Raw genomic sequence first — 12915 nt, 5'->3', positions numbered from 1 at the left:
AGATCTATACTATATAGAATTTCTACAAATTCACCTGTTAATATCCCTATAAATATATCTTAGTTCAGAATAGACAATCTTTTGCAAATATCGCATTTTCCGGCGTTATATGATATGGAATACATAAGGATCCAACCCAGGTGGAACCTGGCCCTGATTTTCTGGTATGATATCGGGTTCGGATCCACGACTAATCAGACTCATCATAAGAGAAACTATATCCAGACCTGATAAGAACTACATGTACCAGACTCGGGCCATACCCGGTCAAATACTACTTTGTGGGTCTTAATCGAAACTCGGGTTGGGCTCAGGTTTGGTATAAAATTTCACAAACTATACCCGGATCCATATATTAATCGGACCTTCGAGTCCGAATCTGAGTCTTAACCGGGTCTTTTTATTTATCACCAAACCCGGACCCTATAAGGTTCCTACCTACACACATGACTTAGTAGGCTCTCTTCCTCTTATTGTTGGCTGTGAGGGAAGGGTTTAGGGGAGAGCCGAAAGGGGGAGGGGAAGAGAGGCGGCAGCCGGGAAGAGCCTCCTCTTCCTCCCGTTTCTGCCCGAGGTGGGGATTTTGGCAGTCTGTTCTTGGCCCTTCGAGTGGTTTGGGGAGATACCATCTTCGATTCGAGCCCTGAATCTCGCGGTACGATGGCCGGATTCGCCCTGAATCAGGAGAATTCGGATGCCACCTATAAGGGGAAACCGGCGAATGGGGCTACCCCACCTTCTATAGATCTTCTCCTGCCGAGGAGAGTCGCTTTCCATCCCGCCAGGAAGCCGGACGATCCGTTCCCGAGCGGGGATTTCAAGTTGGAGACGCTAAACCCCACCTTAAACCCTCGGAAACCCCCCTCAAAATCCACTGGTTCGGCTCCTCCGGCAAAGAAATCGGAGGGGGCAGACGCTCATGAGCTCGGTTTGGATCCCGAGCTCACTTTAGGAATTGGGTTTAAGAGAATAGTGAGTCTTTTTTTCTTTTCTCTTTTTTGTTTCGAATTTTTGTCGCTGCTCTATTTTCCTGGTGTTCTGTTATTTGTTTACGTTTGTGGGGTTGATTTTTTTTCTTTATTGACAGGGTGCTGGTTTGAATAATCTTGGGAACACTTGCTTTCTCAATTCTGTTCTTCAATGCCTGACTTATACAGAGCCGTTGGCAGCGTATTTGCAGAGTGGAAAGCACAAATCTTCCTGTGAGTGTTTCATTATCTCTATAATTTTCTTCACTAGTTTTAATTTTCCTGTTTCAGATTATTGCAAGCGTTGAAATTTAGTGCAACCGTTCATATGGTTGTTTCGGTTTTCTGACTTGTTTTGGAGATTTTCTTATTTCCTTTCCTTTTTCTTTTTTTTTTCCCGGATAGATATGTGGTTTGGATGTTTCATTATTCTAGTTTGTTCCTCTCTAGTTTATCTGCATTGTTTTTGGTTAATAGTTAAGGCTTACAATTTATTGGATATGTTCGAATCTACATTTTGGTGTATCGTTTTTTAAATCGTTTTTCTACTTGTATTCTGTTTGGTCAAGAATAATCTGTTACTTGATATGGTGAAACTTTTAGCATGAATGATCGTTGTGTGTTTCACTTGATTATCTTCTTATGCTTGATTATTTGTAAATTTTTAGTAAAGGGGTACCATTTGTTACAAAATTTTTAACTTTTAACGTTGTTGAAAATTTCAACTGGGTGCCCAAGTATTCTCTGTCTTCTTTTGCTAGTTTCTTCTAATGTATTTGACCCAAGAGTTAACATTTGTTGGAGATAATGAAACTTAGCATGTCCTCACATGATTTATTTTTTTTTGTGCATCCTTTGTTGCTGGTTTATTTCATGTATTGTTGGCTCTTGAGTTATTATTTGTTACAAATTTCGGAAAGCACAAATCTTCATATGGTTCCGTGTTTTTGTGTTAGTTTCTTTTTTCCTTTTTCTTAATGAAAAAGAGGTTTTTTACTTGCTTGTTGGTGTTTCTTTTTTGGTCCAGGGTTATCAATTTGTTCCAACAAAATGTTCAAACATAGCTCATATCTTCATAGGCCATTTCATTTTTCTTTGTTCTTTGCTAATTTAGGGTTTTTACTTGAATACCGTTTGTAGCAATATGTATTTTTTTTATAGCATAAATCATGTTGCAGGTTTTTCATCTTTTCTTGGTTCTTCTGATAGTCAAGGGTCACAATTTGTTGCAAGTGTTAGAGTTATAGCACATATCTAAATGTGTGTACTTCATTTTCTCCTTCTTTTGCTTGCACATTTTGTGTTGTATTTCATTTAGGAATTACCATTTCGGGCAAATGTTAAAACTTAACATAAAGCTTAATAAATTTGTTTTTATTTTCAAATCTTCCTTGTTACATTATTTATACCATTATTCATTAAGAGTTGCTATTTACTACATTTTTTAATTTTAGAAACTCTAAGGTACATTTTCTTGATATATCAACAATTTGGAGGAGGATATTTACTTTCAATTTTTTTTCAGTACCTTAGCTTATTTCTTAAAGAAATGCGTACATCCATGTTTATGTTGTTTCCTTTTCAATCTGCTTTTCAAAGACCCATTGAGAAAGTGAACTGTTGAGATTTGTGATTTTCATTGCAGCAAAGATACACGTCTTAGCAGATAGTTGATACTGTAGATGTTTGGTTCAATGTTACTAGAATGAAGCTTCCTTTGTTTATGTTAAAACACAAATTTGTATGCACTTGCACACTCACACACCCACAAATGCACACAAAATTACAGTTTCACAGTTATCTGTCTCCCTAACTTATAGGAATAATGGTATTTGTATACAGCATTTCTTTGCTATATTATGACTTTCTTTACAAGCCACTTGTCACAACTTCTTAGTGGTTATTGAAAATATTAATGGCATGTTGGGTCTTTACCATGGTCTCCCACTCTAGTACTACCTACAACTGACTTTAGCAAGGAATGTGGTTTATAATGAAGGCAATTCATGGTTTTACTTAATGATTGAAGGGATGCTGTCTTTTCTATGGGAAAGTCTTTTGATTTATCCTTGTTGTTCATTTTTCTTTTTCTTTTTTTGAGTGGTTCACACTTTTCATCTTACATGGGAAGTTGGAACAGATAGAGTTTGTGTATATTATGTACATATAATTTTGCTTCCTTTTCTGAAACCAGGCTTCTTGGTTATGCATAATTGTCAATTTGTGCTGTTCTAGGAGTCAATAAGTTTGTATATTGTCTACTTGACAAAGCGTTCCTTTTTGCTTAATCTTCTGAATTGTTTTGTGAAGGTCGTACTGCTGGATTTTGTGCAATGTGCGCAATTCAGAGCCATGTTAGATCTGCTTTGCAATCATCTGGGAAAATTCTATCACCCATGAATCTCGTCCGGAACTTGCGGAGTATCCTTTTATTTGGCTTGGTTAATTATCAAAGTAGTATTTCAGAATATTAATACATTTAGATTCTTTGCCACATTCATTTTTTTTTGCAAGGGAGGAACCTTCTACATCTATGTTTGTCCTTACATTTCACATGTAATGAACTATGCCTAAATCACATTGCATTATCAAATGCATCTAGTATTGCATATGTTTATGTTACCCTTAAAATGCCTTCTGGATGTTCCAAAGTTTGTTCTAGTTTTTTATTTCATCTTTGGTCACTGATTTGAATACTTTCAGTATTCATGTAGTTGCCTGGCAGGACTATAGAATATAAATGAGAGACAGCTAGAGAGGCCTGGCTTAAAGCCTAAAAGAATGGAGCAAGTTGCCCTTTCTTTTCTTTATATGACGGCCTTCACACATCTATAAATTAATAAGATCTTCTTTGTGGTCGAAGCACATAACTTTGATAATCAAATGTAATTGCAGCTTCAAAATCTTTAAAGTTTTTTTCCCAAAAATTGTCATTCATTTTTTAGGTGAAATCTTTACTTAATCATATGTTATGCATAGGGTGTATGCATGTCTATATCTGCATGCATGTGTGCATTCTTATGTGAGACCAGAGTTGCCAGTCAAGAAAGCGACAGCGGAAGCGGAAAGCGAGGCACTTCTAAAATTTTATGAAGCGTAAAGCGCAGGACGACTTAGAAGCTAACTGAGAATTGTCTCGGAAGCTAGAAGGAAAGCGAACCGGAAGCGACCTAGGAAGCAAACCAGGATTCAAAGGGGGAATGAAGAAGAAAGTGACCTAGAATTCGAGTGGGAAGTGAATAGGAATCAAAAGGGAAACAAAAATGTAATTATTTTTAATTTACCAAAATATAAGATTTCTGTTATATAACTCAAAAACATAACTCAAAAACAGTCAACCGGAAATATAAGTTATATAACTTAGAAACAAGCAACCGGAAATATAAGTTATATAACTCAGAAACAATCAACCAGAAATATAAATTATATAACTCAGAAACAATCAACCAGAAATATAACTCAGAAACAGTCAAACAGATTATATATGAATTACACACACTCAGAAATATATATATATATATATATATAGAGAGAGAGAGAGAGAGAGAGAACTGATAATCTTGTGTTTCAGTTATATTATATATTAAACACATGAACACAGAATATATATAATATAACTGAAACATATATATATATATATATATATATATATATATATATATATATATATATATATAACTGAAGATAGAAAGAAACAGGAATAAGAAGAAAAAAACATGAAGAAGGAAAAAACAAGAAGAATAGGAAAAAGAAAAGAGAATGAAAAAAATAGGAAGAAGAAAAAGAAGGAAAAACAGGAAGGAAGAAACAGGAAAAAGGAAAAAGGGAACAAATAAGAAAAAATAGAAAAAGAAAAAAATTAAAAAAAGGAAAAAGGGGTATTTCTTTTATTTTTTGGTAAATTTTTTATTTTTAAGGGCTAAAATATGTCAACTTGGTATGGGCACAGAGGGTACTATATATATATATATCGAGAGAGAGAGAGAGAGAGTTTGGATCTAGACCCAAACTCTTTCCTCTCTCTCCTTATATATAAAAGGGGAAGGGGTTACAAATAACCCCTTTCCCGATCTCTCTCTCTCTCCACGAAGGAGAACCAGAAGACGAAGGAGGGGCCAAGTGAGGACCCAGCCCCACCGCCTCTCTCTCTCGGGCAGATTGGAAGAAGAAGGAGAAGGAGGTCCGGTATGCTCTCTCTCTCTCTTCTACTTCTTTTTCTTCCTCTTTCGTCTTCCTCTTCCTCTTTTTTTTTTCTTCTTCTTCCTTCTCCTCTTTCTTTTTCTTCTTCTTCTTCTTTCCATTTAAGGGGAAGCACGCTTCCCCTAAATGGGAAGTGAGCTTCCCATTTTAATCTTGCACTTCCCAGCACGTTTTGGAAGCACCGCGTTTCACGCTTCCGAAATATGCTTTGGGGAATCACGCTTCCCCGGGTCCTACAGCTCTTCCGGTAACCCTGTGTGAGACTAGCAACAAATTTCATTTTCTGGCAGCTTGATTTGATTCTGTTTGTTAGCTTTTGTTGAAATTAATGCACAGGCGTGCCTTTGATTTTGTGCATTAAGAAAGCATTATGTAATGGTCTAAGGGAAAAGCAACTGAACAGAGAATGTGGTCACACATGGGATAGAATCCTAGGCATACATGTGTTAATTCTTGTCCTTGTAGCATGAAAATTCTGACATTATGAACATTAACAGGAGAGATGACAACTCTTTGTTTCATATATTTCCTGCCAGTATTCATATTTGGATATCATATGAGTACCAGCGTTTACTTATCACAGTTCTCATCTTTCACTAAATGGTCTGTTTTAACCAGTAGCTAAAGTTTTGCCATTTCTGTCTCCTTTGTGTTGTGTAGAATTGTTTGATTTTGTGAAAGGAACTTTCAATCCTGCAATCCAAAATGCTGATTTAGTAAAATTTCATTTGATAGGGAACATAATATGACATGCACGAGCCTTTTACGTATTTTTTTTCTTGCAAGCATGTTTTCTGTGTGTAAGCTCCTTGACTGTATGATTAGGCATATCCTGCAATTTCCGTAATTCTAGACAGGAGGATGCCCATGAATACATGGTTAATTTGATGGAATCAATGCATAAGAGCTGCCTACCTTCAGGAGTGTCGAGTGAGTTTCCTAGTGCCTATGAAAAGAGCCTAGTTCACAAAATCTTTGGTGGAAAACTTAGGAGTCAGGTACCAATATTGGTGACTGAAACTCATGAGCCCTGAAATCTCCAATAAGCAATTTTATTCTTGCTTACATTTTTTTGCACAATGAACAGGTTAAATGCACACAATGTTCCCATTGTTCAAATACTTTTGATCCCTTCTTAGATTTGAGCTTGCAAATAGTAAAAGCAGATTCACTTCCAAAGGCTCTTGCACATTTTACTGCTGTGGAACAGCTGGATGGGGGGGAAAGGCAATACCAGTGTGCACACTGCAAAGAGAAAGTTCAAGCTCTCAAACAGCTTACTATTCATAAGGCTCCATATGTCCTTACAATTCATTTGAAAAGATTTGGTTCAGGTGAGCCTGGACAGAAAATAGACAAGAAGGTCGAGTTTGGAACTATGTTGGATCTAAAACCTTATGTCAGTGGCCCATATGTGAGTATTAATTTCTTCAATGCTTCGTTTTTTGACGAACTTGGACACTTATTGTGGTTTATTCTTTCTACACTTGTCTTCATCCATCCGAAGGAAGGAGAGTTGAAGTATTCTCTTTATGGAGTTTTGGTGCATGCTGGCTGGAGTACTCATTCTGGTCACTATTACTGCTTCGTTCGTACCTCAAGCGGAATTTGGCATGCACTTGATGATAGCCGGGTACACATCTTATCCATATTTGCTAATCAAGTTGCAAGAAATAAGCAAGAATGATTATCTAATTTAATAAAGTCTTATGGGACATAGTATAAGAACATGTAACAAAATGAAAGAATAACAAATGTTCATGGCTTTTATGTATGCCCTATATATATATTGTGGACTTCCAATCATGGCATATTAATTCATAACTTTGAGATGTTATGTCTCCTCGTATGAGAACATCTTGAAATATTCAATGTTGTTTTGGAATAATTTAATCTTTTTATTGGCTTTTCTATTTCCGGAGTTTTGATTCATTTGATCTGCACTGCAGGTTAGTCAAGTCAGTGAGAAGTCTGTGATGGAGCAGAAGGCCTATTTGTTGTTCTATGCACTTGATAGGAAAAGCTCTACCTTGAAGAAACCATTAGAAATTTCAAATAAGAAAAATCAGGTCGAAGGCATTATACAGAATGGTACATTGCCTAGTTCTGTCCACAGAGCAGTGGGAAGCAATTGGAATCATAATGCAGGAATACAAAACAGTACTTCAGTATCTGCTGTACCCATGACCAAGGAAGTCACACTTGCCCATAACACGAGTTCTTCCAATCCAATTGGTGATCTTTTAAGCAACTCCAAACAGGTGGAGTTACCAAACTTGAAAATTGGTGTCAAAATGGCCTCAGGATGTTTGCAACAGTCAACTCAGTCAACAAAAGCTGGTTTAGGTGCCGCTGTTAGTTCAGGAGACTCTGCTCAGGCAACACTGAATGATACCAAAACTGTGATTGTTAACAGATGTTGCGCTAACACATCTAAGAACGGAATCTCAAAGCAAGAGACTTTAGCAAAATTGGTAGTTCTGTCCAATGGTTGCAATGAGTTGCATGTTACGAAATCTGTTTTCATTAATGGTAAGAGCCTTAATACATCTACAACTGGAATGTCACAGAAGGATCTAGAAAAGTCAGCAATTCTGCCAAATGAACACAATATTTCCCATGTTCCATCTCCTAAGAAACTGCCCACAGAAAATGGCTTAGTTCATGGTCAGGTAAAATTTTGTTTTCTTGCATGTCAATTATGTCCTGAAATAGGCACATAAATACTGACACTAAATTTGTGAAGCATTACATCCATACATATACATGCATACACATCAAAAAATATGTGGTGGTTCTGAACCATGATACCATACGGTGAAACACTCTTTGATTACATGGATTTAGTCACCAAATATTGGAACTAACCATGCAGATACATTTGACATGGTTTATTTACTATTTTATAAGGTTTTATCATGCCTAATATACAAGATTCAATTTGTGAGGTGGAAAAAATGGATGGCTCGCAATTCATAAAGATAAGAATGGTTTCTAAATGGACTAAACCTTCATGTCAGAGTCAAATTTAACACTTGAAAATAGCGCATGTTAAAGCAAATCTGGTGTACAGCCATAAGTTATGGTCGTACAGTACCACAACAGAAGCACCCGATATAGTTTACTACCCTCATGGTTCCAAAACTCCTAGTGAAAAATAAATTTTTTGGCACATCTAGCCCTTTAGTTGTGATCTACATGTATGGTTTATTGGAAACTGGCCCTTAGATCATGCTTTTCTGACGTGTATGATGGAATTTCCAGGGGGTTGAAAAATCAACAGCCTACAATGTACCGAATTTCAACCCTCAAAAATTTGTACTTTTTCTGTCGAAAACTATGATCCAAGGGTCAATTCCTAGTATTTTGACCATGCTGAACGCATCCATGGAGTCATATTTGGTCAAAATGACCTCCCTCTTCGAGTTTCAACTATGGAGTTTGGTTTGTGTGTGTAGAGTGAGGGAAACATGCTAAATGTTTTCTTTTGGCTTTTCCGGAGCTTTTTTCGTGATTCCGACCCCATAGATGTGTTTGGCATGGTTGATTTACTAGGAATCGATGCTTGGACCATGTGTTTTCAATGAAAAAAAGAAATTTGGAGTCTCTAAATTTTACAAATATTTTAGACTTGATTTTTCAAAGCTTATAAAAGCCCACCCTTGCATTGGAATCGCTCCAAGAGTTGATCCCTATAAAATCGAGCATGCAGATCATATCTGTATGATCAAAATTTAAAAATAAAACAAAAAGTGGCCAAAAAACCCATTTAACATGTTTCCCTCACACACGCACACACACACACACTCTCTCTCTTTATATATATAGGAAAATATATGGTGGTTCTGTAACATGATACCATACTGTAGTACACTCTCTTGTTTGCATCTCTAACCATCCAGTGGTAAATCTAACTGTAATATGTGTTTAACAGTGTATTTACTTTATTATAAGATTTTATCACATCTAATACATCATAAGATTCAATTTATAAGACAGTGAAAATCAACGGCTCACAATTCATGACAATAAGTGGTTTACAAATGGTATAATATAGTATATTTCAGTCAATTTTAACACATACAAATAGTAAATAGAACATGTTAAACATGATCCAAAGGTTAGATCTTGTACTTGGAGCTTAGATCTTTGTAAATCAAGTGTGTACCACCGTACCACCATAGAAGCACACACACACACACACACACACACACATATATATATATATATATGGGTCCATGCTAAATGAAATATGCTAAATGAATTTTTCAAGTTTTTCTGCTTTATTTTTAAATTCTGACCGTACAGATGTGATTTATGTACTTGATTTTATAGGGATCAGATCTTGAAGTGTTCAATTACAACACGAGTGGGTTTTTATAATGATAAAAACATCAACGATTCAAAATCTTTGTAAAATTTTGAGGCTCCAAATATCATTTTTTTCATCGAAAACGCATGATCCAGGTGTGGATTCCTCGTAAATTGACAATGCCCAACACATTATGGGGTTGGAACTGCGAAAAAAACACTGGAAGATTAGAAAAACCCATTTAGCATGGACCCATCTCTCTCTCTCTCTCTCTCTCTCTATATATATATATATATATATATATATATATATATATATATATATATAAGGGGATGGTCCACCACTTATCCTCCCCTTCAAGATCTGTATGTTAAATATGTTTTTTTGATGTGTACGTAAGATTTTACAAGGTTTGAAAATCAACGGTTTTGAAATTTCTGAAATTTTCATTGTTATAAAATCTTACCTACACATCAAAAGACTTTGATCCAAGTGTCTTCATATGTTTTCAACGATGGAGATCACATCCATTCGGTCAGATTTGCCAAATATTTAACATAGATCTTGAAAGGGAGGATAAGGGTGGACCATCCCCCCTTCTCTCTCTCCCTTATATATATATACATTGGAAGTTCTCTGCATAGTTTATTTTAATTCCATTCTCTCTTGTTCATCCAGATTGGTAATGATTCTGGTGCAATACCAATCTCCCAACAGGATTATGAAAAGTTGGCAACTGCACCAAATGATCGCAGTGCATCAAATATTAATTCTTTTAGGAAATCCACCTCGGATAATGCCTTGCCTGATAGTCAGGTAACACTATATTCTTGCATGCCAATATATGAGTGGGTTTCATTTTCTTCAACCATGAACTGGGCTAAGCTTTATGTATATGTCAATTGAAGATGTTTAAAGATCCTGTTGGGAGTTTGCTGCATGACTTAATGTGGCACATGTTTTATCCTTCCAGATTGGTGGCAGTGGGGTGGGAATACAGCAATCTACTTCTCCTTCCAGATTAATAACACATGGTTGTGCGGTAACAGAGCAAAGTGAGTCACAAGTTTCCTTTGAGACACAGCTGACCGTGACAAATGGTTGCATTGAGGCGACTCTTAATAAGCAGATCACAGGACGAGTCATCTTTGATCAAGAAAAAACCATGCCAAAGCAAAGCAGGAAGGGAAAATATCTTTGTAGGATTCCTGTTTCCCGTGGAAGATTGTTTTTGACAACTTTATTAGTGCGGAAAAATTATAAACACAAGCGCAGGAATCAGAACAAGCAAAGTATCGGAAAAGTCTCTGTAGATGATCTTACACCAAGGAGACAAAATACCATTATTGAACAAGTTGTCAGAGACCCAGTGCATGCACAAAGTAAATCATGCCCTATTGCAGCACATGAAGAGAACGGTTATGCCAATATGGTGGACCATAAACCATGTGTTAATGGCAGTGCAAGCTCAAAGAAGAGAGCTGATGGAGAGAGATATGATTGGAATAATGGTGTATCTGTTCCTTCAGAAACAAAAGTGGCAGGAGATCTTACTCGCGTTAGATTGGCAAATGAACAGCATATGGGAGCAGTTCAGAACAAGTTCATGGACTTGCTTTCAAGGGGTTTATCGCCAGTTACAGGTTGGCTTTTTTCCTTTCTTCATGTTTGTGTTCAAGATTTACATATTTCTTCAAAACCTATTGAGCTTGACCAGTACGCTAGAAACTTAGTGTTTAGTTATTGGCATTCAGATCGGCACACACCCATAAACCTGGAACAGTTTCATAACTGCAATTTCTCATTGTTAGTTTTGATCCTTAACTAGAGGCCTGTCACTGGGTCTTTCTTCTTTTTTCTCTGATGACGAGGAACCTGCCTAGGAAAAGAGGTTGCTTAGCACCCTTAATCTGCAAAGAACACCCACTGGGCTGATGCCAGGGGTCGAACCTGGGCAAGATGGGGTTCCACCATCTTGACTGGATCCAACACTGACCCAGTGATAGTAGGTCTTGACCAACCAAAGTAAGTCCATTTAAATAATGTGGTTGGACCTACAGATCTAAATGGGCTGTATATACCAGAATTGAGTTCAGCCTGAGAACCAATTATAACTACCCGGACAAGGCCTGGACATAGACCACCCTAATCCATCCTTATTGGACCCAGACCTAGACCCTACTCTGGTACCTCAAAGCCGGATCTGGGTCTGAACCGCGCTGGATCTGGCCTTGTCCCAATTGTTCATGACCCAAAGAGGTGTGTGTAGTTGGTTCTTGGTAGTCGGTTTCCGTAGTTGGATCTTGGTAGTCAGTTTTTTTTTGGAACAGAATAAAAAGTTTTTTACCAAAACCATACAAAACCTGCAAGTGACGAAAAGTCACAGCAGTAGAACAGAAAAAGTTTTTAACACAAAACCAAACTGAGTCACATGCTATTGTTGATGTCCTATGGTAGCTGTTTTTCCAATCTGGGTAACTGAATGAATTTTATGGTGACTGATCTTTTCTTTTAATCATTTTAACTAAGAGAGAGAGAGAGAGAGAGAGAGAGAGAGAGAGAGAGAGAGAGAGAGAGAGAGACCTGATTTATTGCTCAATTATGTCAGTTGCTTGCTGGGATGATATGGATGCAACAGAGTCTTCTGAGGTCGAGAGGTTTCAGCGTAAACCACTAACCAGCATCGGTTACGTGCTTGATGAATGGTAAGTGTTTATAGAGTTGGTAATCCATAACAGCTTGATGTCTGAATAGAAAGGTAGGATATTCCTTTTTTAATTTTTAAAAAATCTCAGGGACGAGGAGTATGATCAGGGCAAAAGGAAGAAGATAAGGAAGTCCAAGCATATAGCTGGTCCAGAAAACCCATTTCAAGAAATTGCGTCCAAGAAAGCGAAATTGAAGCATACCAACCTCAAACAAACAAGAACCGGACACCAGCCATTAAGGATATGAGTGTGTTAATTTCTGTAATTATTCTATTTGATGTATTCTAGCTGTGCTCGTTTAGAATCCAATCCGCAGTGTAAGTGCAAGAAAGTTTTCCGAGAGTAGATGCTAAACAGTTTTTGCTATTCTCTATTCATGATAAATCAGACCCTTTGTCTGATGAATTCTTGTTATGCTGAAATAGTATGAGAAGCAACTGAGTTTGCCAAGGCGTGAAATTTGAGAGACTTCATGATTGAAGCTGCTATACTTGGCTTGTTTCACATGCAGCAGTGGCATGCTTTGATTGAAATTCAGACAATTGGACGTGTGCTTGGTTGTGTTTTGGATGATGCCCTTCAGTGCTGGTGAATAAACTCGAGCTAAATGAGCCAAGTTTGAGCTGGCTTGATTCTCCAAAAAAATACATATTTTAAAAGTGGAAGTAGGGGCTGGTAAATGAGCTGAACCAACCAAACAAGGGTATTGAAGCTCAGCTCGTTCTTG

The 12915-nt window shown here is 37.1% G+C and overlaps 1 protein-coding gene across 1 annotated transcript; it reads left to right on the top strand.

Annotated features, from left to right (window-relative positions):
• The first annotated feature begins 487 nt into the window (after nt 1–487).
• LOC149829904 (uncharacterized) lies at nt 488–12647 on the top strand. Its single transcript, XM_090016161.1, has 11 exons — nt 488–972; nt 1088–1202; nt 3279–3389; nt 5994–6166; nt 6256–6582; nt 6676–6801; nt 7118–7840; nt 10159–10296; nt 10454–11123; nt 12089–12185; nt 12276–12647. The coding sequence occupies exons 1-11, from the start codon at nt 661–663 to the stop codon at nt 12433–12435; spliced, it is 2952 nt and encodes a 983-aa protein (XP_089872287.1). The 5' UTR covers nt 488–660; the 3' UTR covers nt 12436–12647.
• Nucleotides 12648–12915: the final 268 nt, after the last annotated feature.

This window comes from Nuphar pumila, chromosome 8 (assembly GCF_984573655.1).
Source record: "Nuphar pumila chromosome 8, dmNupPumi1.hap1.1, whole genome shotgun sequence".
Taxonomy (NCBI): Eukaryota; Viridiplantae; Streptophyta; class Magnoliopsida; order Nymphaeales; family Nymphaeaceae; genus Nuphar; species Nuphar pumila.
This window is presented reverse-complemented; position numbering and strand designations above follow the sequence as displayed.

Excerpts from the sequence above, each read along its gene's own strand:
- LOC149829904 (XM_090016161.1), top strand. The coding sequence starts at position 661 with ATGGCCGGATTCGCCCTGAATCAGGAGAATTCGGATGCCACCTATAAG. Across the intron at positions 3,390-5,993 it reads TCTCGTCCGGAACTTGCGGA|GCATATCCTGCAATTTCCGT; the intron begins GTATCCTTTTAT and ends CTGTATGATTAG. Across the intron at positions 10,297-10,453 it reads ATGCCTTGCCTGATAGTCAG|ATTGGTGGCAGTGGGGTGGG; the intron begins GTAACACTATAT and ends TTATCCTTCCAG.